Source organism: Athene noctua, chromosome 3 (assembly GCF_965140245.1).
Source record: "Athene noctua chromosome 3, bAthNoc1.hap1.1, whole genome shotgun sequence".
NCBI classification, from domain to species: domain Eukaryota; kingdom Metazoa; phylum Chordata; class Aves; order Strigiformes; family Strigidae; genus Athene; species Athene noctua.
The window spans coordinates 64,053,878-64,078,154 of record NC_134039.1 but is presented as its reverse complement, the minus strand read 5'-3'; the positions used below and the strand labels follow the sequence as shown (position 1 = coordinate 64,078,154).

Below are 24,277 nucleotides of genomic sequence, written 5' to 3'. Positions count from 1 at the left end.
TAAGGTAGGTTTTGTTGAAGTTTGGAGCTGTCATGGATGGAGTCATGAATTACAGAGAAGCAACAATATGCTTTTCATATAAATAGAGTTAAAGTTCAATGGTAAATGCAAGAGTGGTTTAACAAGATTTGATGGCAAGGTACACTTGATTATTTACTGCATAGAGAACAGGGTCAGACAAAATTGTCAGTGAGACCCTTGCATTGAGCCATGACATTTAGAATGGACCTCCTTGCTTTCTAACATTCTCAGACTGGAGTTTAGGTGCAGCTGATCCACTGCTATTTCCAGACCTGGTCAATGGTTGGTGTCTAAGGGATTATAGATGTGCAGTCAATCCTTTATACCACTTGGCTAAGATTTCAAAGTTTAGCATGCTGTTATGAACAGATTGTCCCTGGTGTCTCTTTACAAGAAACCTTTTGTTTCCTGTGCTGTTTGTGTAGTTTTCTTAAACACTTCATAGTCTGTTTTCAAATTTTTGTAATTTTCTTTATTGAACAAATTTCTGTGTTTCTGTCATTGAGAAGGATACAGTGCTTTGCCTGCCGTACTGTGGAAGAATACATTTGATTGACATTTTTGCTACTGTGGAAGAAGAACCTTTTTTGATGAGATCTCATCTTTCTTTAAAACGTGTGTTTTTCAGAGATGTTAACATCAGTGAAGTTGCTGATCCGTGATTTTTTGCTTCATTGTAATGTCCAACTTTACTATAAAGAAAGTATTTTTACATAGTTAAAGAACCTTTGCACCTTCTAGAGCATTTGTATTATTGACAAATCAATAGTTCACTACAGTTTCAAAACTGTCTAATACTGTTTTCCTAGCTGTACTGTTTATTTTTCACAGATTATTTATCTTCATATACATCTTTTATCTCTTGACTATGATTTTTGTTTTGATATTTAAGTTGTAATCCTTTACCAGTATTTTTTGAGAAACTGCTGTGTCTTTTAAGATTTTGATCACCCTACCTTTTTAGCCACCTTTCAGGTTTTGTGCTATTATTGTAACTAGTAAAAGGTACTTCCACAACTACTGTTCCATTGTTTAGCCTAAACTTACCTAGTCAGTAGCATCTAATTAGTATTGATATATAATATTTTCTTAAGAATTTTGCTCTTCAGTGCTGTCTTTAGCAGTTTTTAGGGTTTTTTTAAGAATTCAGATGGTAATTTACACTTATCATTTCAGTTCTACGCTTAACTTACAGATGTTTTAGCTGTTGTCAGTGTCTCAGCAGCTTAGAGGCATATAGTCTTAGTTAACAATATTTATTGGTTTTTTTACTTTTTAGGGAATAGTTATTCTTTACTATCCATTAACAAAACTCAGTGATGGGAGAGACTTCTTCAAGCTTGTTCTTCAAGGTACTACATTTAAGTATATATTTTAAATTTATTTTGTTGAACTTCTTGACACTTTTGTGACATCATGCTATTACATCACTAGTACCTGCTCTTTTAGTGTTCAGTAAAATGTTGTATTTGAAATGCTCTCTAAAAGTGTTCATTCTCTACAAAAATACATTATTTTAAACTTGTCAACTAAGTTAGTGGAAACGATACAGTCCTTGTATTTCAGTGACTTGTTTCAGAATCTTTTCAAATACTGTCCTGGAAATACATTAACTATATGTACAGCTTTAGTAGTGTTTTTTTAAACTGTTTGTCATAAAGGAGGACTAATAAAAATGCACACTTACTAGTTACTATATTATATACATAGTATATACTATATAAATGCACATTTAATATAAGTTAGTATGTTGATTAGCAGAAAAAAAATTATATTTCATTCTGGTTTAAGCTGTTAAAAAATAGAATTTAACCTCATTACTCAGGTATTCGAATATCAGTAGACACATTGGCACATTGAAAGACTTAAGTTGTTCATTGTGTAGTAAATGATACTAAAAATAGTATGTCCCTTCTAAGTTCAAAGCTTATCACCCCTTCCAGCCAGGAAGGAGAAGGATGTCATTAGTCTTCTGTGGGATTCAAGGAGCTTTCCATTTCTTTCCAATTCCTTCTCAGCTCTGTTCCTTACATTGATTAGAGAATTGTCACTTGCTCTGTCTTGAGCCTTCCTGGTTCTACAAATTCTCTGACTGTGATGGAACAGCAGGCTGGGAGGTGCAGATGCTACCTGGTGATACTGCCTGTGAGTGGTGTTAGAAAAGAGGTGAATGAAGTTGATGGGACCTGAGTCAGTTTCCCTGCTGGCTTCAGAGTTCCCAAAGAGGGACACAAAACTTCCTGGAGTCTTGCTAATTTCATATGGCTGTTCAGGAAAGATGAGAGTTTCTGCACATTCTCCACAACTTCAAAAAATGTTTGTGCATCTAAATTATTAGGGTTGTTTCTGAAACAGTAAAATGTAGAAAACTTTTTAAAAATAACAATGTAACTTATGCTTCAGTCCTTCTGGAAGGCTATTTATTGATATGTCTATGTCCTCTAATATTTCCAGTTTATATTGTTCTACAGTATGATCTGTGTTAATGTAAAAAATCAAATGTTACTGTATAATATTTCCTCTCTAACACTATACATTGAATTGTCTATGTGGAAATCTTTGTAATTTCCGTTTAATGTACATGGATGTACAAAGTGTGCACATTGTAAATGGTCCTCTTATGCAGAATATTCTGCTTGATATACCTATAGTTAGTACATAAAAGCAGTTGTATAACTATTTGAAAGGATTTTTTGTTTGTAGATTAATTGCAATGACAAGTGTTAAACTCTGTAGATCATTTGGAAAAAATGATTATTTGGGAAATCTCTTCCTATTACTGTTTTGTTTTGGAGAAGGTGTGGTGGTTGGAATCACTTTTGCTTTTTTTCTGTAGATATGGATAACTCATGTTCACGGATCGACAGCGTCAATATTTTAATCTATGGGAAAATGGCAGAGGATTGTGCAAGAGTTATACGCCATGGGGTAAAATATATACATATATTTTCATAGAATCATAGAATGGTTTGAGTTGGAAGGGACCTTAAAGAATATGTAGTTCCAACCCCCCCGCCGTGGGTAGGGACACCTTCCACTAGACCAGGTTGTTCAAAGCCCCATCCAGCCTGGCCTTGAACACTGCCAGGGAGGGGGCAGACACAGCTTCTCTGGGCAACCTGTTCCAGTGACTCACTACCCTCACAGTAAAGAATCTCTTTTTTAATCTAGATCTACCCTCTTTCAGTTTAAAACCATTACCCCTCATCCTATCACTACACTCCCTGATAAAGGGTCCCTCCCTATCTTTCCTGTAGGCCCTTTCTAAGTACTGAAAGGCCAGTGTAAGGTGTCCCTGGAGCTTTCTCTTCTCTAGGCTGAACAACCCCAACTCTCTCAGCCTGTCTAAAATTTTCTTATTTTAGGAATTGTTTTCCACAGATGTGTGTTGACTTCTTTTCTTTGTATAGCTATCACGAAAATTAGAAATAGTCTATTCAGTCAATTCAAATCTATAAATATGAACTAGAAAAAAACAAAAAGTATTTACTTATGTAAATTTTTTTCTAGCAATAATATTGAATTAAAGCAATTCTTTTAATCAGTACTGTTTACCTAGCAAGTAAAGAATCATGAATATGGATTATAGAGAAGTCATCCATTTATGTTCATAATTTGAATGTCTATTACCATTTGATAAGACAGATTTTAGAATTAAATTGATTTTTAAAAGACAGTTTTACTAGAAGGCTTTTAAAAAAAAATTCAAAACTATGTACATGGTTTTCTTTATTTGCTGGGTGCTGCTGTCTTGCTTTATTAGAGATACAAGCTTGGTTTGCTTAGCTTGTATTTGCTTAGGGTAAAGGACACTGTCAAGTCATCCTATGAGTTTATAAGACAATGTGCAACTAAAGAAGGAAAACAAGCTGAAAACAATTACTGCAATATTTTTTTATTAGATTGCCTGTCAGTTTGCTGATATTTCAATATTAGCCATATAACAAATTAAAATTAGTGTACAATAGATTATGAGCTCATGTTAGTGCTTTTTCATTTGTGAAATAAAATCACGCTAAATCATAGAATGGTTTGGCTTGGAAAGGACCTCTTAAAGATTATCAAGTTCCAACCCCACTGCCATGGGCAGAGACGTTTTTCACCACATCAGGTTGCTCAAAGCCCCATCTAACATGACTTTGAACACTTCCATTGATAAGGCATCTACAGCTTCTCTGGACAACTTGTTCCAGTGTCTCACCACCCTCACAATAAAGAATTTCTTCCTTATGTCCAATCTATACCCTCTTTCAGTTTAAAAGCATTGCCCCTTGTCCTGTCACTACAGGCCTTGGTAACAAGTCTTTCTCAATCAAAAATATGGCAAGTTATTTAGTGAAGAAAATAGGATTTTATTTTCACATTCTTGGAAATATATTATGCAAAAAAGGTAAGGGCTTGCTCAAATATGGAAATAGTAATAGCTCAGTTAGAATTCTGTCAGGGTTTTTCAGCTCAAATGGACTTGTAGACCTGAACTCTGGTGATCTCTATGTTGAAAAAGGGTAAAAATTACAGCAGACCTTGGGGAATGACATCAAAATATGACTTAAGTCCAAGCTGCTCTGAATTGATGGGACACTTCAATTTCAGTTCAGAGACATGCATGTTCTTTTTATGTAATTCTACCTAAGGTTAAATAATGACTTTTGCTCATCTTGGTTCCCACCTTTATTTTTGTGAGAGGGAAAGATCTATTTGTATTCTTTGAGAGTGATCTTGCTGTTTCTGGATGGTAGCTTAGACCTGAATTGTATCATCTTCAAAGATGCATCCATCAGTTCATGAGATATATGGGACCAAAGCTGCTAATATAATGAAATACACCTATCATTAAAGCTGAAGCATTTATATAATGTGTAGTGACCTATATTCTAGTTTTATATAAAATATGTGCTTTTAAATATTCAGCCACTGAAAACTTCTGAATCCCTGTATTTTCAATATTGTTAATCTGAATAAAGTAATATGGATTTGATTAATATCTATAGATCAGAGAGAATGAACGGAATGTTTAATTATTGCTTTTATCATGTAGATAATCCTCAAACAGCAGGTGACATACACTGGCTGCCTTTTCAGATGGGTAAAAAAAAGTATCTTGTGCAAGAAAAAGTATTGTTTCTCTTCAACAGAGATGTAACTCTTTTGAGATATTTTTAATCACTCTTCAAATTTTAGTTGAAGTCATAAAGAGGTTGGGAAGTTTCAGAACATAGGAAAGACTGACATAACAGTGAAATTTATCTCTATAAAAAGCAAGGCTAAAAAAATTACCAGTTTTATAAATGTTTAGTGAATAGTTGAAGAAATTGATTTGAATTTATAGTTGTGACCTAGTGCAGCATTTGAAAAAAAAAAAAAAAAAAAAAGCAGGATCATGTATAGGTGAAAACTTCCCATGAAAATGAAAGATGATGGCATATATCTTTATAGACCCTTTTCTTTGTCACTCATTTCCAGTCACATACTTTGTTTTATTAAATACTGAATTAATATTAATAATAATAAATAATATTAGCAATTAATATTAAATATTCAGAATACTTACTGCCTTTTTAATGAATTTGTAAAATGCTTCAGAAGTCTTTCTTAGCAATGTGATTCCTTGTACTTTGAGGATTTTGTTCTGGCATTATTTAGCATATGGCTTCCATCATCAGTCAAGCTTGTGTCATGAACTGAATGGGTTAAAACTTTTTGAAGAGGTCACTGAATCTAAGAAACGTTTTCCAGTAAAAGGTGCTTGCTCTTTACATTGGACTGTGTTGTATATGAAAGTCTTGTTTTAGTGTTTGTCAAATGCTGTGCTAAAGAGAGAAACATGCCTTGAAGATCAGCAAAATTAGTTCAGCCTGTTTAGGGCAGAAAAATCTTTTACAACCATCAGATACATATAAATGAAGAAGTGACAGTCTTTATACAAATGTCTTGATTCCACAGAATTTTGGCAATGAGTCCAGGATGGGAAGTTCCTGAGCTAATTTGCTAAATATACAAGTGGCAGAATCATTTTAAATTTAAAGAACAAATCAGTTTTGTTGTCCTGGTAAAAATACAAATCTTGAACAAGGCCCTGAGCAGCAATTGGAAGATGGAAAGATCAGTAGCAAGGAGCTGAGTAGGAAACCACAACCCACAGGCAACAACCCTTAACAACCTTAGACAGCCAGAGTGCTGTAAAAAAAACCATGTTCGATCTTTCCCTAGTGTACTGAGCCTTCATGGTCCTTTGCACATGTCTCAAATGAGATTTTAATTTTGGAATAATCTGAATCTGAGGGAACACAATGATTTCTGAAACTAGCAGAGTTGCAATTTAGCAGTTATGAAATTTAATTTGAAAAAACCCCACAGTTTTAGCCATTAAACAATTACTTCAATAAGGTCCAGTACTTTTTGTTTGCTGCTTACAATTTCAAACTTCACAGTTCTGTAGATTTCCATATTGTACTTCCCATACTGTAACAGCTTCAGCTAATTAACCTGGGAGAAGCGGGGAGGAGCAGGCTATTCTCAAAAATGTAAATAACTGTGTTGTTCTTAACTCCTGAGAGTCTCCCAGTTCTGTAACAGAAGAACCATCAGGGAAGATACTTTCTTTTGTTTATTTCTTACTTCTTTTGAATGAGGGGAATAGGATATTTTTTGATATTTAAAAATGTTTGTTGACTCTTCTAGTCTTAATATATATGCAATGTAATACTCTTCTGTTGACATGAAAATCCACCAATTTATGTAAATGGCTTTGATTCCCAAACCAATTATAGGAGAACTTCTAATAATTACTCTTAGCTAAAGGTGAAACGGAAACTAATCTATTTTGAAAACTAATAAAGCATTAAATTTCAAAGCACTGTGAAAACCTGATATAAATATTTTGTATATATAACTACCTGCTAAAGTTGACCGTGAATTTGTAACAAATCTATACTTGTTCTTTCTACCTGTAAAACTAGATTGAGGTTAGTGCTATCTTTTCCTCATTGAAATTGCAGTCTTTTCACAAGTCTTTTGAACGTTACGCATTGTATATTACATGAGTTGTCACCAGTGATCTAATATTCACAAAAAAAGTTTCCATTTATTATCAACCTGTATAAAGGCTTGAGTGTGTAATTCTAAAGTTTCTTTTGACACGGGAGAACAAGACAAGTCAGGTCAGTTGTACAGAGCTCCAATCCTGACTCAGCAACCAGGTCCCAGACTCTTGTGCAGCCTGCAATCTAATAAAAAGCTGAAGTAGGAATAATGTATAACAGGGCATAGATTTTTAGCTGAAGGTTGATTCTACTGTTGAAGGAACACCATGAGTAGTATCAGCAAGAGTGAAGGAAAGACACATGCTATCACCTACTTTCTGAAAGCTTTCCTGAAGCTTATGTGTGTATGCATCTGGAAAGAATGAAACAACTTTAATGTATGCTAGCAGGGTGGTGTGTTCCAGGTGCGAGGAATATTGAGTTGTGTAATTATTTTGTCCCATTTTAACTTACTTTGGTCTGAGTATGGCTTCCACTTAGGTGATTCACATATTATCTTTTAGTCAAAATACACATTGTATTCCCATTTATGACACTACCTGAAAACTACCATGCCCTAAGTAGTTTTTGTATTAAACTGTGTGATCAAACTTAAGTTTTCTGCAGTAATTTTTTTTTTTTTTTTTTGCAAATCCTTTAATAACTGAATATATCACTGTCACTTCAGCTAGCAGCCTTTCTTTTTCTGGCACAAAACATTAAGGTTTTGGATCTTAAATCATTTAGAGTAGCATTGTCAGATTGCTGAAGTAGCAAAAAAGAGCCATCATAGTGCAATGTTTGGCTGAAACTGTCAACTTTAATCAGAAAACTCTTTTATTTGTTGTAATCAAATGAACACATAAACAAAAGTCATTCAGTAAAAGTTTACAGAAGTGCTTTTTGTAGAAGGTCGAACAGAAATAGGGTTCTGAGTCTAACATGTTTATTTGAATGGATCACACTGGTACACCCCTGTTATATAGTGCTGGTACCAAAGGAGCTGTCTGTAAATGAGCCTTACATTTTGTTAGAGTTCTCAGCATTATCTTTGGTCAGATACCTTTCTTATCATCCTTATCTCCTAAAATGTATTTTCTATCTTCTCCCCCTTTTTTTTTTTTTTTTTTTTTTTTTTTTTTTTGTAAAGTTGCTACTCAGAGGTGAGCTGCTGCAGGGACTTAAGTCATGTACCCCTTGAATCATCCTTTTCATGTTCACTTTGTGGTGTATGAGGAACTTTATACCAAAGCAAAAGTGCAGTTGCAGATGCAATGCCAAAATCTCAGGAGTTATGCCAGAGAAGTTTGTAATGTCTCCTTTGCTACCAGAAACTTACCTATTGATTGACCTACCTATTTGACTCAAGGAAGGAACTGAAGATGTCAGTCCAACCAAAACAGAAAATATCTACAAGGAGAGTCTTCAAAGTGCAGCTGTAACCCAATAAGAAATAAGCTCTGAGAAAAGAGTGTTTTGTTAGTGCTGATCTCATGTGTGATTTCTTTGCTATGTTAGTTAAGCTTACTGAGAAAAGGGTTAGTCTTCAGTATATTTGAAGGGAAATTATTATTTTGCTTTTTTCAGTGTGACTCTTCTCCTCTAGCCCATATCAAAATTAGCAGTCAGTCACAGTAGCATCAAGAGTGGAACAATTTTAGCATATTTTTTGGGGGAAAAAAAAAAAAAGTTTGGCATTGGCTGGAAATATGAATTCCATGGGTAGAAGAGCTAAACAGAGAAACTTAAAAGCAGTGCTTAGAATTTCTTCAGGACTTTTGTTTCTTGAATGTCTTGAGATTTTTAGGGTGAAATTTCACATCACATACTCTTAAAATACAATAATGTGATAGAGCCTCTGTAATCATTTGTTTATCATCCTGTCCCCATAGGACACCTTTGTAGTTGCAGGATTTAAGTTGGCAAAATCGCCTACAGCGGGAGAAGATGGTAGACATGGTTACCATCTGGAGGTGTCTGAAGAAGCTGGATCAGCCGTTTATGTACGTGGGTACCCAACTTTGTTTTTCTTCTCCAAATACCAACATTAATATTTTGTTTTACATTAGAAAAAACAATAAAATCTATTAGAATCTGTTGCAGATTATTTTAGCATGTTTATCAGGAAACAATCAGGACACGTTTGTGTGTGTACATACAATTTTGTAACAATGCTAACCATTCAAGGCCCAAATTATCTCAGGCCTCCCAGGTAAATTTCTACTTGTTGAGTGCAGAAAATTGACCTTAGTTGGCTTTAGCAAGATTCCTAGAGCTGTTTAAACCATTCTTGTGCATAAAACAATGCAATAAGGCAGACAAGTTAGAGGGTGCAGTATGATCAATATATGATCCAATCCCAAGGAAGATGTGCAGCTCGCTGAATGTCTAGGTTCTGCTGAGGAGGTGTCTGTCTCATCACTGACCACAGAACGGAGCTTGTGGCACTTAATTTACTGACGTGCTCATTGAATGCTTAAAAGTAATACAAATTATCTGAATTTCTTGTGTGCTTTGCTTTCTCAATGATAACTGTTCACTCAACTATTTAAAATAAACAAATGGAAGTAAAACTAGCTTCAGGAATGCATTTGAGGGTAGAGACTACAATCAGATCCCTAGCAGGAGTCAGCACTTCTGAAGCAATGTGCCGCTCTGACATGGGACCCTGTGTCAAACAGGCTGTGGTGTTGTATCAGGATGGCAGCTGAGCCCTGTGTTTCTCGTAGGGTGGGTATATGTTTGCATTACGTCAAATCAACCACAGTTAGTTCTTTAAAAGATTTTAGAGTGAAAATAAGTCTGGCTTGTAAGTATGGCTCTAAAAGCTTAGGACCTTTAAATAGAATTTATTCCATTCTGCTGAATTTGCCTTGTCCTTTTTTTTGAAAATATTTTTTGCCCCAAAGGAGAGTAATGAGTCACTGAATGTAGATCTGCTCTAGGCATTGACATGTACAAAACCTAAACCTGTTTAAGTTCTCTGTTAAGCACGTACGGATTTAAATTCTTGGTCTCAGACTCTCAAATGCTGACTCTACTAATGTGACCTTCAACTAAGTACATTCCTACTTTAGAAAATGTATGTGTTTAAAGTAACTTTTGGCTGAGTGTAATTGGGGGTAAATATTTTCTTTTTTTCTGTAGGATAAAATTTTACTAGTTTCAGAGGTGATTCATACAGTGTCTATAGCACTGTTTGGTATTTGCTGATAGTGATACATTTTCTTTAGTTATCAGATGTTATATTTGGAATGCCTTCAATTTTGTAATCAGAGAGTTTGCTGTTTTTCTCTCCTCAGATTTATACTAAACCAAGAACAACTGCTGCTTCAGAAACTGCATCTATGGTGAGTTTATATTTGGGATGTTTTTAAACTGCGTGAGACTAACTGAATGTAAATAAGAATTTATGGAATACTTTTGTTTATTTTACTTCCATACCCTCATTAGTCCTTTGCTTAGCTTTTAATTTTGTAAACAGTATGCCTGGAAAACAGTAAAATACGAAAAAATGATACTTTTTTCTATACTTGCAGTATTGTTCCCATCTCAATCTTAAAATGAGCTGCATGTTAGTTTAGGAAATATGAAGTAGAAATTAACTACCATTCTGAAGAGGATTGTATGCTTGTGTTTTAAAAAAATGGAAATGTGAATCTTCCTTTAATTTAAAATCAGACTTCATGTACTGGTCTTAACATTTCTTTTGATTACTGTTTGGAACAAGCCTTTATGTGTCTAAATTAAAACTCTGCAGTGAAGTGCAGAACCAAACTCTACAACTCACTAAGAGTTATAAAGTAGTATGTTTATTATGACGTCGGGCACACGGGGGATCGCTCCGCCACAAACGTGTGCGCTGGGAGCCAAAAAACCAGCTCCTTTTATTGTTTGAAATGTTACATATGCATTAGGATTCTGAAGATAAGGAGGGAATATTACAGTTAGCTCTGAAAAATTCCCCTCAGGAAACGGTACATTGAAGGCATAGAAATTAGTGTATGAAATTTTATTGTTCTTTATTATAAGGTTAAAGATTTAATACTGAAGATGATATAGCTTGGTTTTGTCTTAAATTTATGAAGTCTATTTTTCTCCCCCCCAATGTAGTAATTGAAAGCCAGTTTTCAGTCAGCTTGGCAGAACTAGAATTCTTTAAAAGATAATAATCAGCGTATAGTATAACCATAATAAGATCAGAGTAGAGTAGTCCTTACGCAGTAGAAGGTAGTGCTTAATTTCTTTAATCTTCCAAGTGTGCTATTCTAATAGGAAGACTTACAAAATGGCTGTGAGAGGTAAATTCCCCTTCCCCCACCACCCCATTCCAAGTGGTTCTGTGAAGTGACCTGTTTCATGTATTGAAACTTACTTGAACTGACTGGTTAGTTTATTGTAAGGAAGATGCAATCATAAAAAGAAATTAAAATAAGTCTTGTGTGCTTTATTGCCTGTGAATATATACATATATTTATCTTTAGAGAGTCTAAAGTGAATAAGATAGAAAGAAATGGATAACTTTTTTTTTAAGATGAAATAAAGCATATCTGAGCGTATATGATGTTAAATACAAAGTTCTCTGTGTTTGAATAATTTTTTCTTCTGTTCCCTAATTTTATCATGCCTTTCCAGTCTGTTGCACCAAAATATGCATATACTTCTCTGAATCATCTTAAAGATGGAACTATAGTGAATTTGTACGGCATTGTGAAATTCTTCAAACCTCCATATGTAAGCAAAGGAACTGGTATGTACTATATTCAAGAGATTTAAAGTCTCCCCCCAAGCAGAACTGGTTTTAGTATGTTAAAAATCAACCAGAACAACAAATTCAGGTGATCCTTTCACAATGGGTCTCAGCTTTGACCATGGTTCTCTCAAGAAAACAGAACAAATAAATAGGTTAGGGATATCAGAGTTGTTTTAAGCAGGATGGTGGAGATAGCAAGTGAAGAAAGTATTTATCAAGCTAATGCTACCAGTATAAAACAGGGAAAAGGCCCTGTACCAAAAAAAAAGTACAGCAGCCCTGCACCTGTCCTTGTGGGAAAGGATTGTTGTGTAACTACACACAATTCTTCCTTGAGATTTTGACAATAAGTGTAATGCCATAAATGTGGTGCCAGCATATTTGTTACTTGTAGAAGCTGTGCAATGACTGAATCATTTTTTTTCTCTATGAGGTGAACACTTACTGATTGTTCTAGTTTTGCTAGAAGATTGCACCATTTCACTAGGTGCTCGGTAAGTAAATAGCTAGGTGATATCCCTGCTGAATTCAATTAAGTAGTAGAATTTCTCATTGGATTCAGAGTTAATCAAAGTATTTTCTGCATATTATAAATTTACTGTGCATTTTAAAGCTGGAGTTTTTTCCTTCTAGATGTATTTGTAATCGAACAGAGAAGAATAGATTATGGTGGTGGCTGTTGATTTTTATGGTCTTAATTATGCATGCAGGTTTCTTGGATAATGTTAATAGCCATGTATTTGGCTTCTGAATATAGAAATTTAAGAAGTGAGTATTAAATCAGAACCAAGAATTAGTTCTTGTCTGCAAAACCTTTGGTAAACAGATTTCTGTGTTCCTACTTGCTCAAGAACTGCAGAAGCAGTCAGAAGGTGATGGGCTCAAGGCAGTAAATGCCTTTGTGAGAACGCAGTGCTATATCTGGCGTACCATGGCTTCCAGAATGAAGCTTGCTTACAGCTAGGTAGCTTGAAACATAAGTGAAATAGCTGAAAGGTGTGCAAACAAGCTGCCACACCCCAAAAAAGGTTCCAAGTCCAGCTAAGGTTCAACTAATGACTTCACTTTTTGAGGACCAAGCCATCTTCAGCATTTATTTGGATCAGTTTAGAGTGTATGAGAGGGAGGAACATCTGGGAGGTCTGTGCAAATGTGTGTATGCTGGTTTCAGTATGTTCGACTGAACTATGCTGATATAATCTGTATTGTGGGCATGCTTAATTACTTCTATCTGGTGCATGTAATAGTATTCTAGCTAAACAGATATACTGGTATTAAAGACCCTATTGACAGGAATTTTTTGGTCTCACTTGTAGCTGAAGTGTGGCTTCACTGTACTTGTTCTTTCTGTGGACAAGTGTCAGAACATACTTTAGCTACAAGACGTGCGTGTGCTGCTCTCTGGGCTGTTGTACACTGTCAGCTGTACTATAGGCAGCCACTGGCCCAGACAGCAGACAAAGTTAAGTTATGCAGAGCACCGTAGGATTTTTCGAGATTTTTTTTCAAGATTAACTGGGTCCATAAGCTGATGAATAGCTTTGGGGAGTTGAATGGCATTTTTACATCCTGTTGACTGTGCCAACAGAAGAAACAACGTATTCACAGCGCTAAGTCTCAGTGCCCCGGTGTCTGCCTGGAGCACAGTTCTAGGCTTCCCATACAGTTGGTTGTTGAAACGTATTCCCATTGGTGTTTATTATAGCAGGTGACAAGACTTGCTCCTAGAAAACCTTTCTGCTCTACGTTCTTACTCAATGTTGACAAGGCAGTAGTGTTTCCCAAAATAACTCTGAAACATTAAAAAAAAAAGTAAGTCTGAAGAATATGGGATAATGTAATTTAAGTGTTAACATTTAAAAATAGATGTAGTCATTAAGTTGGGAACTGAGCCAGTAACGGTCCATGTGTTTTTATAGTGTGTTGCATTTTTTTTTCCATTTGAGACTAAATTAAAATATTATCATATTCTGCACAGTCATTGATACACTAAAGTTATTTTGCTAAAGAATAAATTGCAAATCTTTAGGATGAAATATTGTTTTTATTGTTTTATCTAGGAAAAAGCAAATGGTATTTGTTAGAGAAAGCTGTAGAAAAGTTGGATGTCACTTTTTTCAGAACATAATTGTTATTTTGATAATGCTGCAGCCCAGTAAATGTGGAGAAGTACAAATTCCAATTGGTTTACATTATGAATGTTACAGCATGATATTCCTAGATGTAAATGAGGAATAATGGTAAGTGAAAATATCTGCAGGAACTCAATGCATTTAGACTGGAAACAGAAAAGTGTTCTGGCATCTAATTAGAAATGCAAAGATTCATAAAATACTGAATTAAGTGTGTGTATGTTTGCTGTGTGTGTAGCAAATCCTGTTATAATGCTAGCTTAGAAGTAATAGTAATAAAAATTATTCAGCCCCTAGAGCTGAATATTTATGAAACTGTTGTGTGATTTGGCTACAGTTAATACTTAAGTAATACTTAGTATTTGAAAAGAATTAATACAAAGAAAGACTCCAGAGGGAGTTCTTCAGATGTTGGCTATGGATTCCCAGATAGTGAATGGGTGTGCTCGGTTGCTGGGGGCTTAAGGAGAAGGATTTGGGGCTGCCAGACATAAAAATAGATTGAAAATGGGAAAGCAAGCTGTACAGGGTGCAGGTGCCCGGGTGTTGGTAACAGGGGGGCTGCTGGGCAGCCTCTGTGGGGAGAGGCCGGGGCTGCCCCGTGCCGGACAGAGCTGCTTCCAGCCAGCTCCGACTGACCCACGGCAGGGCATGGCTGAGCCCCTCGGCCAAGATAGTGGCAGCTCTGGGAAAACAAAGTTGACAAAGAGTAAAACACTGCATGGCAGTGAGGAGTAAGTAAAGACTGTGTGAGAAACAGCTCTGTGACACCCAGGATGGAGTAGCCAGAGGGGAGGAGGTGCACCAGGTGCTGGAGCAGAGGTTCCCCTGCAATCTGGGGAAGAAACCTGGGATGAGCAGACTGATGTACACTGCAACCTGTGAAGGACTCACACTTGAGAAGGGTTATCCCAAGAGACTGCAGCTCATGGAAGGACCTACTCTGGAGCAGAAAAAATAGTGTGAGAAGGACGAAGCAGGAGAGAAGAGGAGCTGTTATGTGAAGTTGAGCCTAGGAAAAAGGAGTTGGGGGAAAGGTGTTTTAGCCTTTGTTTCTCACCATTCTACCTTATTTTTACTGGTAATAAATTAATCTTACCCAAGTTGAGTCTGTTTTGTCATGATGGTAACTAAGTGATCTCCCTCTTTCTCAGCTCATGAGCTTTCCCTCCTTATTCTCTCCCCTGTCCTGTTGAGGAGGGGGATTGAGAGAGCGGCTGGGGGGTTCCTGGTAGCCAGCCAAGGTCAACCCAGCACACATGCTAGGACTTTCCAGGTGTTTTGCTGATTAAGGATACCAATTAAACTCAGACACCAAAGTGAAAAGAGTAGGCGTATTTTACTAGTGATAACCAAGTAATATAACAGTGTAATACAGAAAACATGCAGTAAGAAAAGGCAGAATAGTGCACTTAAAGCAACAAATAGGAAAATATAGGGTAATGCATCAAATCATTACTACACGAGAGAGAGAATAGTGATTAAGAAGAATACATCACCACTTGCACACGTTACCATCATCCAGCCCCGCAGTGGCTGGGCAGCCCCGGTTACAGCGAGGGTTTGGAGAGCCTGTCCCGGCAAGGGGGAAATCCTACGCGGTGCGTCCCCCATAGGTGAGGCTGCCAAAGTCCCTGCAAACAGGCCCAGCCTTATATACCAGAGATCGACAAGCCAGAATAGCTGGCACTTTGTTTTGAGTGGAGAATTTCTGGTTTCATTCTCCTGTTGGATTCCACCCAAAGCCTGGCCAGGGCTCGGGGGGGGAGACCAAGGGAGTTTCTGACAAGGCCAGATACTTGGGTTCTCAGCCTTGAACGAGGCTAAACAAGGGAAGTTGGGTACATTCTCTCCTCACTCCTGATTATATTGTGGCTAAGCTGCATCTTTCACTAGTGAGCTTACATACTTTGTTAATGATTACAGACTAAGTTAGCAGCTTCGGCTTGGGACCTGTTGTTCAGGCTTCAGTGTTTCAATGCTTTAGCACTTTTTAGCACTTTTAGCACTTTTTACATCAGCATAAGTGGGTTGTTATAACTTAGTACAATACCTACTAGCACAATGGTTTTCAGTTATAAAATATACAGGATTCATCTATAGGTCAACTCTGGCTTGGGCTGGTTGTGCAAGCCTTAGCACTTCACCAGGGTTTTTCAGAATTTTCTGTTCTTTGTGTTATAATAACATGAGTATAAATCTGGAGAAGGGATCTTGAGAAACGAGTTTCCTTAGAAGATAAGAATCTCAGGGGAGTGAAAAATCTCTTTAGCTTAAAAAGAAGAGCGATAATAACATACAGTCTCTATGCTTTCTCAAATGGAAGGACCAAATTAAAAAGCTTACATAACACTTCCTTTGGGTGGGCAATCTCATCACTGGTATTCTTTCCGGCTTGATGGATTTTAGTGGTACATCAAAGGCATCATTGTAAAGATGCAAGTATCATCTAGACCTGTACAGAGTAGAGGATTGTGTTTTTAAATGATAGAGTAAATCAATATTAAAATAATTTATCAATTTAGTCTTTTCTGTACAGGCTGCTAAACAACATCTGTCTGTCACTGTAGTGAGCTTCTCAAAATCTTCATTTTTTGGTGGTGGTTGGTGCTTGCTTGCTTATGCTAGACCTGTTCAAATACTATCAGTCTTACATGCCAGCGCATGAAATGGCTCTTGTTTGAAAATTCTGTAGTCCATTAGATCTGGCGCAGTCCTGCACTAATACATTCTGTTTCTGACCCTGTGTTAGTAGAATCATAGCTTTAAGCTGGTACCTGCTGGAAGCATGGGCAGTGGAGCAACTGTACTTAACTCTTGTTGGTCTTTATTCTCTATATAGATGTGCCCCTAGATATGAGATACTGCTCCTTTTTACATATATTAAAGCTTAAGGTTGAAGCTTTGCAGTGTCTTCCCACTGAAAGCAAGTGGTTAACTTAGCTTTGTCAGTACTTTCCCACTGAAAGCAAGTGGTCTAATTTAGCCTTCTCGCTTTATGTAATCTATAATTAAATGTTCAGCACTTCATTTACCATTATTGCATTAGATGAATGTTAAAACACTGATGAATAAATGAGTTTTCAGTATGATCATAAATTATTTTTCATTTCAGACAAAGTTGTTTTAACTGACCATGCTTTAGCTCAGGACATGGATTTTGGAATGTCTGTACATGAGAATTTTATGTGTTCTGAAAATTGTCCAAGGAAATACTTCAGTTCCTGTCTGCTGGAAGGTCTATTGGAAGTGTTTAAAATTATATTCTAGCTTTTCTTACCGAATAGTTTTAAGAGTCTTACATATTTTAAATTTTTTAATAAAGGCGATTTTCTCTTCTCTCCCCTCCCTTAAGCCCAAGGACATCTCAGGTATTTAGCCTGAGTAAAAAAAGTAAATTAAAAATAAAAAGAGCTTCTGTCTTTGTAGTGTCCAATTACAGAGATTATGTCCTTGACTGTGAAACCTTTGTGACATTACAATGTGATGCTACTCCTTCCCCAACTCTTTCTGTTTTTTTCCTGCAGATACTAGTCAGTGTTTTCCATAATGCAGGGAAAAATTATAGCAAGAAGAATCCTTGCTGCTGGTTAACAATAAGTCATAAGAGTGATGTCGTATTTTTTTCCACCTACCTTATTCTATTAGATATATGCAGTATATTCATATGTCATGTGTTGAATTAAAATCTTATTTTAGCGTACCTAGACATGTATGTGGACGGTAACTTATTTTTACAAAATATTTCTTAGAAGCAAAATTAATAAAGGATAGCATTTTCAGCAAGTACTCTTCTAAAAACCTTGAATAGTTCCAAGTCAGTTCTGTATATCCAAAATACAGCTTAACCATAAATCAGGTTCTTAAAGTTATTTTGAAGCCTGAAGTTTTATTTTTGTTCTCAATTTTTATTTGATCCTGAGCCAAGTTCATCAACATTATTAGCCCAGAATTTGTTTAAATCTATGTAGCTGAAAATAACATTAAACTATAGCATGTGGGCAACTTCAGTTAAAATAGTCAATTTTTAGTAAGTAATAGCAAACCAACTTTAGAGAGAAAAACAAACCAGTCACAGACTGTTGTGATATCTGATGGTATATTTGTGAGTAAGCAGACTCAGAGTTAAATCTGCAGTAGTTTGTCCTTTAAAGTATTGTGTTCCATTTTGTTTTTTCCAAATCCAAATAATGGTGTTGTATTTAAATTTTGCAGAACAGAATAAAAACTGTTGCAGAAGTGAAAATAGTGATTTCGTTTCTGGAGCCTAAAGATGCGAGTGGTGTTCTATCACTGTGTTCTGTCGTCTAATATTGAAGATAAATAAAGTTTAAAAAATTTTTAAAACTGAATTAAGAATTAAACAGTTGGGATATCTGTCTATTAACTATTTATTCAAGACAGTTACTTTGATCTACAATTTACAAATAATGGCATTAAAGCATCTGTTTAGCCAGATGCTTCCTTCTGGTAGTTACTGAATGTTTGTATCTGTTAAGTGTATTGCCATGTTAGAAATAATAGTAGTAAAATATCTTCAGTTTGATTCTTTAGTAGTTTTGTTTTGGGCTTCTGCAACATCTGTGTTTGTGTGTACATATATATACATACACACACAGGAGTGTGTGTACATTTGTATTCTTTTTCTTCTTTTGTTGAACATACTTGGTAGGTTAGCTGGTTCAACTACTTAGCTTTAGTACAAAGACACTTGTGTATTGAATGGCCTGAGTAATTCTTGAAAACAGCATTAATGTTTGGTGTAGTTTTGAAGCAAGAATAACTTGCTACAATAATCTCTCCTTTTCTGTGTGTATTGAAATAGAAGAAACAGAAGGCAGTCTCTATATCAAGTGCCTCATTGCCAACAACATTGCCAAAAATATTTCTGTCTCTTTGCGTGGGGAGGTTATTGATTCAGGATAGTGGATTTTTGACTTTAAAAAGTTAAAGTCAAGTTAGTCAGGAATTCCATATGTGATTGCCTAAAAATGGATTCATAATTAGATTGATGCTTGATACCTTAAAAATTTATACAAGCCTATTTGATAAGAACTGCTGAAGTCTTCAGTAAAACTAAAACAAATGTTTAAGCAGTAAGTACTAAATGTCTTCCTACAACATCAGTAACTACTAATCTGGAAAGCTTTTGTAGAAAGCTTTCTGGTTTTCTTATCATGCCTAAAAAAGAAATTTGTAAGTGAAGCTGTGGTTTTGAGGTTTTTTAATTTGGTGGGTTGGGTTTTTTTTTATATATCTGTACACTGTGGAGAGATGCTTCCTGAGTATGCTAATGACTGATGTAACAGTCCATAGAATCATGGAAATGCTAAAGCATTTATAAAAAGCTGTAATCTGAAGAATGAACACGAACTGTCAACACAGTGGAGATTCTTTTCAATGACTGTTACAGGGCTACAAAACTTCCGTATTTCAGACTGTTTAAAATTGGGACCTAGAAGCTTGGAGATCAGCGTTCTCTATGTAGTTAATGTGACCTGCTGATCTTGACTTGGAACTTCATTGATTTTTAAAGTAGTCCTTGCAATAATTATTAATTCCTTTTGTTCCTGCTTCACCCCAATTGTTGTGGGTGTTTTATGAGATGAAACAAAAAACCAAGTAACAAGTAATTGTATTTAAAGAACAGTAAGAACTAGTCTGAAAGGATATAAGAAGCGTGTAAGACAGATGAAGCGCTCAGTGCTTCCATTTAAACCAATGTCACTTCTCTCTTCTTGTTTTCATAAACACCAATTCTGAGGTGTTACAAGCATCCCTACAGAGAGCTGACCATTGCTGATGGTCCCCTCATGTGCTGTTAAGCCTGAGTGGGAATACCTCTTAATTGTGTTAAAAAAACATAGGTGTGGTTTGGAGTTCTGTGTAGTGTCAGCGTAAAACCAATGCTTTTACTGAGCCAATTTAGTATGAAAGTTAAAACTTTCTTTTATAGTATATAAATTTCCTGAACTGTGCATCCGTTGTGTTGTATTTTTAAGACAGATTATTACAAGTAAAAATTGCCAGTGGTAAAATTTCCCTTCTTCAAGAAAAGTTAATCAGTGGTGTAAATTTATCTAGTAAAGGAAAATTGACTCAAGTATGTAAACTTTCTTATTTTTTTTACCCAGCTTGGTAACCAAGGGATTTTGTTTCATTGGAAAGTACATTGTGAAAAATCAAAAGTTTGAACAATGACATTTATTGTATTGTTTCTTATAATTCAGCAGTACTCTTTAGAGTTGACTCATTTGTGCAGAAAAGTGAATTCAGTCACTGAACTATAATGCTGCTGTGGAAAGCAGAAAGCAATTTTCACATTCCAGCTGGTGAAGGAAAGACAGGTGGCTTTTTATTTTTAACCTTCAGAAAGGACTTTCTGGATGTCCTGGTTTCAGTTGGGATAGAGGTGGTTTTTTTTCTTTTTTTTTCTTTTTTCCCTTTTTTCCTTTATTTTATTTTTTTTTCTTTTTTTTCTTTTTTTTTTCTTTTTATTTTTTCTGTTATTTTTTTTCCTTTCTTAGTGGCTAGACTAGTGCTGTGTTTGGATTCAGTGTGGGATTTGGTACAAGAAGAATGATGGAAATGTACTGATGTTTTTAGTTGTTGCTAAGAAATCAAGGACTTTTCAACTTCACATGACCTGCTAGTGTGCATGTACACAAGAAGCTGGGAGGGAGCAGAGCCAGAGCAACGTACCCAAACTGGCAAATGGAATATTCCATATCATGTAAAGATGTACTCCGTATATAGATAAGGGTTGATCGAGAAGATCACTCTGGCTTCTGGGATTGTGGTTTCAGGATTCTTTCTTCTTTGGGATCACTAGCCAGGAACGGGATGGTCAGCGTGTGGTGAGCAGTCACATTGTGCGTTACCTGTTTTGTGTTTTCTATTATTATCATTATTAATTTAATTTTATTTCAGTTATTTTTTTTTCTCTCAATTCATGAGTGTCCTTACTCCTCCAACTCTTTTCCTCCATTCCATGGGGGTGGCTGCATGGTGTTTGGCTGCCAGTGGGGGTTAAATCACGACACTGGATGAGGATTTCTTTGAAAGAAAAGCGTTCTTTATGCTTTGTTCTTGAAGAGCTCTATTTTAATTAGGTTTATTGTAGAAGTGGTGTTTTGAGGTGATAGTTAGGAATGGAAGTCTGAAATCACAGCCAGAGAACCTATATTTTGTAATGTTCCCTGACTCTATAAAGCAAGTATATTTTATACTACTTTGATTAGGGTGATTATTAGTCTTGAGTATGTTCATTGCACAGAAAATGGGGGGTGTATGTTAACTTTTTCCCGCTTAAATAGGCAGCTGCACATGTATGAAGCTGACTAGGTTATGTAATCACAGCATCAAAGAGTAACCACAATTTTAATGTGGAATGTTTTTGTTTCACTCTTGATTTATATGTTGGATTATATCAGTGCATTGTAATGTTATCCTGTATCCTCACAGGATTGTAAATCTATGAAACATATGGCTTTTTTCTTCTTAATTGCTCATTTTGCTCGTATCGCTTTGCAGCTGAGCTGTTAACGTCTAGAATTCATACCCAAAGAAATAAAACAATCAGGTTTTGGATTACAATAGTAAATACTTGCAGTTCTGTCAGCCACTGACTAGGCTTTAGTCATGTCTGCTTATCCTAGCACAGAATGTCAGAATAGGTGCTGTATGATGCTTGACCTTGTGCCTTTGGTGGGAGTGTGCAAAAGAATGCTTATATCTTTAGAAGTAGTTATATTTTTCTTGGTTAAGCCTTCACTGGATTTCTTCTTTCAAGACTTCAGTCATTCAAATAATTAGAGAATGTGAAGTTCAAATAATAGTAAAATTTAAGGGTCTGTTTGCTGGAAATGGCAGAATATTTCTTTTGAGGGCATAGGCAGTGCACACAGAAGCATGTATTTTAATCCAGTCCAACATATCTGTCTTCATGTTTGGGGAATCTGTTCACAGACTTTACATATGACAATTGTCTTCTTTTGACTGCCTTCTCACAGTTTTTATACAAGGCAAATCTGTCAGTTTTAGGATTCTCTTTCAGTGCTGTCTAGCAACAGTTTATGTGTCTGTATCTTTATAAAACGCATGATGGAGATTTTATTGGATTTGTTTTAGTGCTATGACACCTTTGTTCAGTTCCCAGATATGTAAACTTTGGTTTAGTGTCATTATCACAAACTGCCTTGTAGAATTATAGCTAAGAGAATTTATGGTGTTAGATTTGTTTGCATTTTTTTGCTTTTTTATTTGGGGGTTTATGTTTGAGAATTGAAAAGGTGTCCATCACGGGCAAAACAGATTTGACTTGGGGTATTTATTGCCAGTTAACATAATTTAATAGCTGATTCAGGTATTGAGAAACAAAGAGGAGAAACATTGAAATGCTTAGGGAAAACACCTTTCCTCCACCTTTCCCAGGCTCAGCTTCACTCCAGACACATCTCCTTTCCCCTTCATAGTCTCCACTCCCCTTGTTACAGTTGCAGGTTAGACTGTGTCTTAAGGGGGCAAAAGGTGGGGTTAGAACCTAGCAGTTTCTTTTTGCTGCTACTTGTTCCTTACCCCCTTTTTTTTTTCTTCTTCTTCCCTTTATCCCCACTGTACCTTTTTTCTTAGTGGTGTTCTCTTCTCCAGTGTGGGTTTCTCCATGGCCTCAGTCTTCTGTGGGTGTATCTGCTGTGGCATGGACTTACTCACAAGCCACAGTTGCTTTGAACTTGAACTGCATTTACAGTCTTCCAGTATTTAATTTCACCACTATAGAAGTTGGGAAAGCTTACACTGTCAAACAAGAATTTTCTGGTCAGTGGTTTGAAATTTCAGGTTCTTTCTGTAGTTTGTTCAAGCAACAGAATTCATACACGGGTTTAATCATTGTTTGTTAATTTTGCCTCTTTACTGTTGACTTGATGTCTGCTGAACTATGATCATGTCTTTCTGTGTTACTTTGTTTAGAGAGTTTTATATTTTGAACAGTGTTCCCATTCTTGGTACCTCAGGAGAATGGATGTAGGTTTTCATGCAAGCCTGTTTCTAAGAGTCACAACTACTGTCTTTTTACAGTGTTGAGATTCTGTTGTTGGCTGTTACCAAAATGCAACAAAAATTGGCAAAGAACTTTTTGTTTAAATGTGGGTGCACAATAGTAAGATTATGGCAGGAGTAAATGGGTTCTGTACATAGAAGAATTGTTCCTGCTTCTGTACATAGAAGAATTGTTCCTGCTTCTGGATGGTATGTCTGCATTTGATATGCAGGTCAGCAGGATGAATAAGCTGACTTCTACAATGAAAGCTTACATTCTTAAAATAGGATTATGAAACAAAAATATGAGTTAAAGTGGATGGCATTAGAAAATTAGAGAGTTGTCCAAGCATTCCGGGTAATTCAGATGTAGTGATTTATACTTTTTTAGTCAGAATGAATAATAGCAGAATCATTTGATTCATTATTCCAGTCTGGAAGTACTGTGCGTGCTGCAAATGGTTTAGATATATCCACTCTTTTCAGAGTACAGAAAAATGCTAAGAAATAGTAAATCAGTGTTATACCAGTGTGGAAAAGTATGAAATTATTTTATCTAAAATTTTCACCACTCTTACTGGTTTTGTGTTTTCTCATTTGGACATGTAAGAATTATATGCTCAAATGGAAAACTAATGGAGAGTTCACCATTGCAAGAGTTCAAACAAATCATTGAGTACTGTTAATGCCTAAAAATTGTGCTTTTTGCTTGAGGATCTTGGTAACTCTTTCTAAAAACCAAAATATTGTTGTGTATGTAAATGTATCCAGGTTGCCATCAAGGTGAAAATAATAGTTTATGATGTCATTGCTCTACTAATCTGCTGAAAAAGTTTTAATTCAGCCCCGAACTTTTAAGTTTCAGTAAATGCTAGCACAATAAATATTTAAAACAAAAGCACTCTGTCTTCTTGATTAAAAGCAACTAGGACAAGATATGTGGATGCTTCAGGTTCTAAGCACACAGCCAAGTTGATACTGGGTATTTGAAAAGTTCTCAGGCAAGTTAACTAGCTACCATGCTGTGAAAGAGCAAGTGTACTCTCACTCCATTTTATGTTTATAAGATACCTGAGCACACATGCTTCTCTAAGCTGAAATGGAAAATACAAGTTTAATTTATGTCATCTGCAAATGCTGCTCTATTCTGGGCTCTGTTTGTGTATCATTTTGAGTTTACTTTTTACGTCATTAATAGAAATGAAATTTTTTTAATGATATATCACTTCTAAAGGGCACATGTCAGGTTCTTACTATACTTTCTATCACTGTGTGACTGTATCTTTGTGGTGTATATCTTGCATATTTTG

General features: G+C 35.8%; 1 protein-coding gene across 4 annotated transcripts in view; it reads left to right on the top strand.

The window, feature by feature from the left end:
- The window catches only part of POT1 (protection of telomeres 1), an 85,448-nt gene that overhangs the window by 11,457 nt on the left and 49,714 nt on the right, over nt 1–24,277 (top strand). For 3 of the 4 annotated variants that reach the window (XM_074903202.1, XM_074903201.1, XM_074903200.1), the window contains exons 3-7: nt 1,301–1,373; nt 2,858–2,949; nt 8,936–9,046; nt 10,346–10,393; nt 11,679–11,793. In XM_074903202.1, coding sequence (XP_074759303.1) covers nt 1,301–1,373; nt 2,858–2,949; nt 8,936–9,046; nt 10,346–10,393; nt 11,679–11,793 — 439 coding nt within the window. Of the gene's footprint in view, nt 1–1,300; nt 1,374–2,857; nt 2,950–8,935; nt 9,047–10,345; nt 10,394–11,678; nt 11,794–24,277 lie in introns of those variants that run through there. The other variant, XM_074903203.1, reaches the window with a different exon arrangement.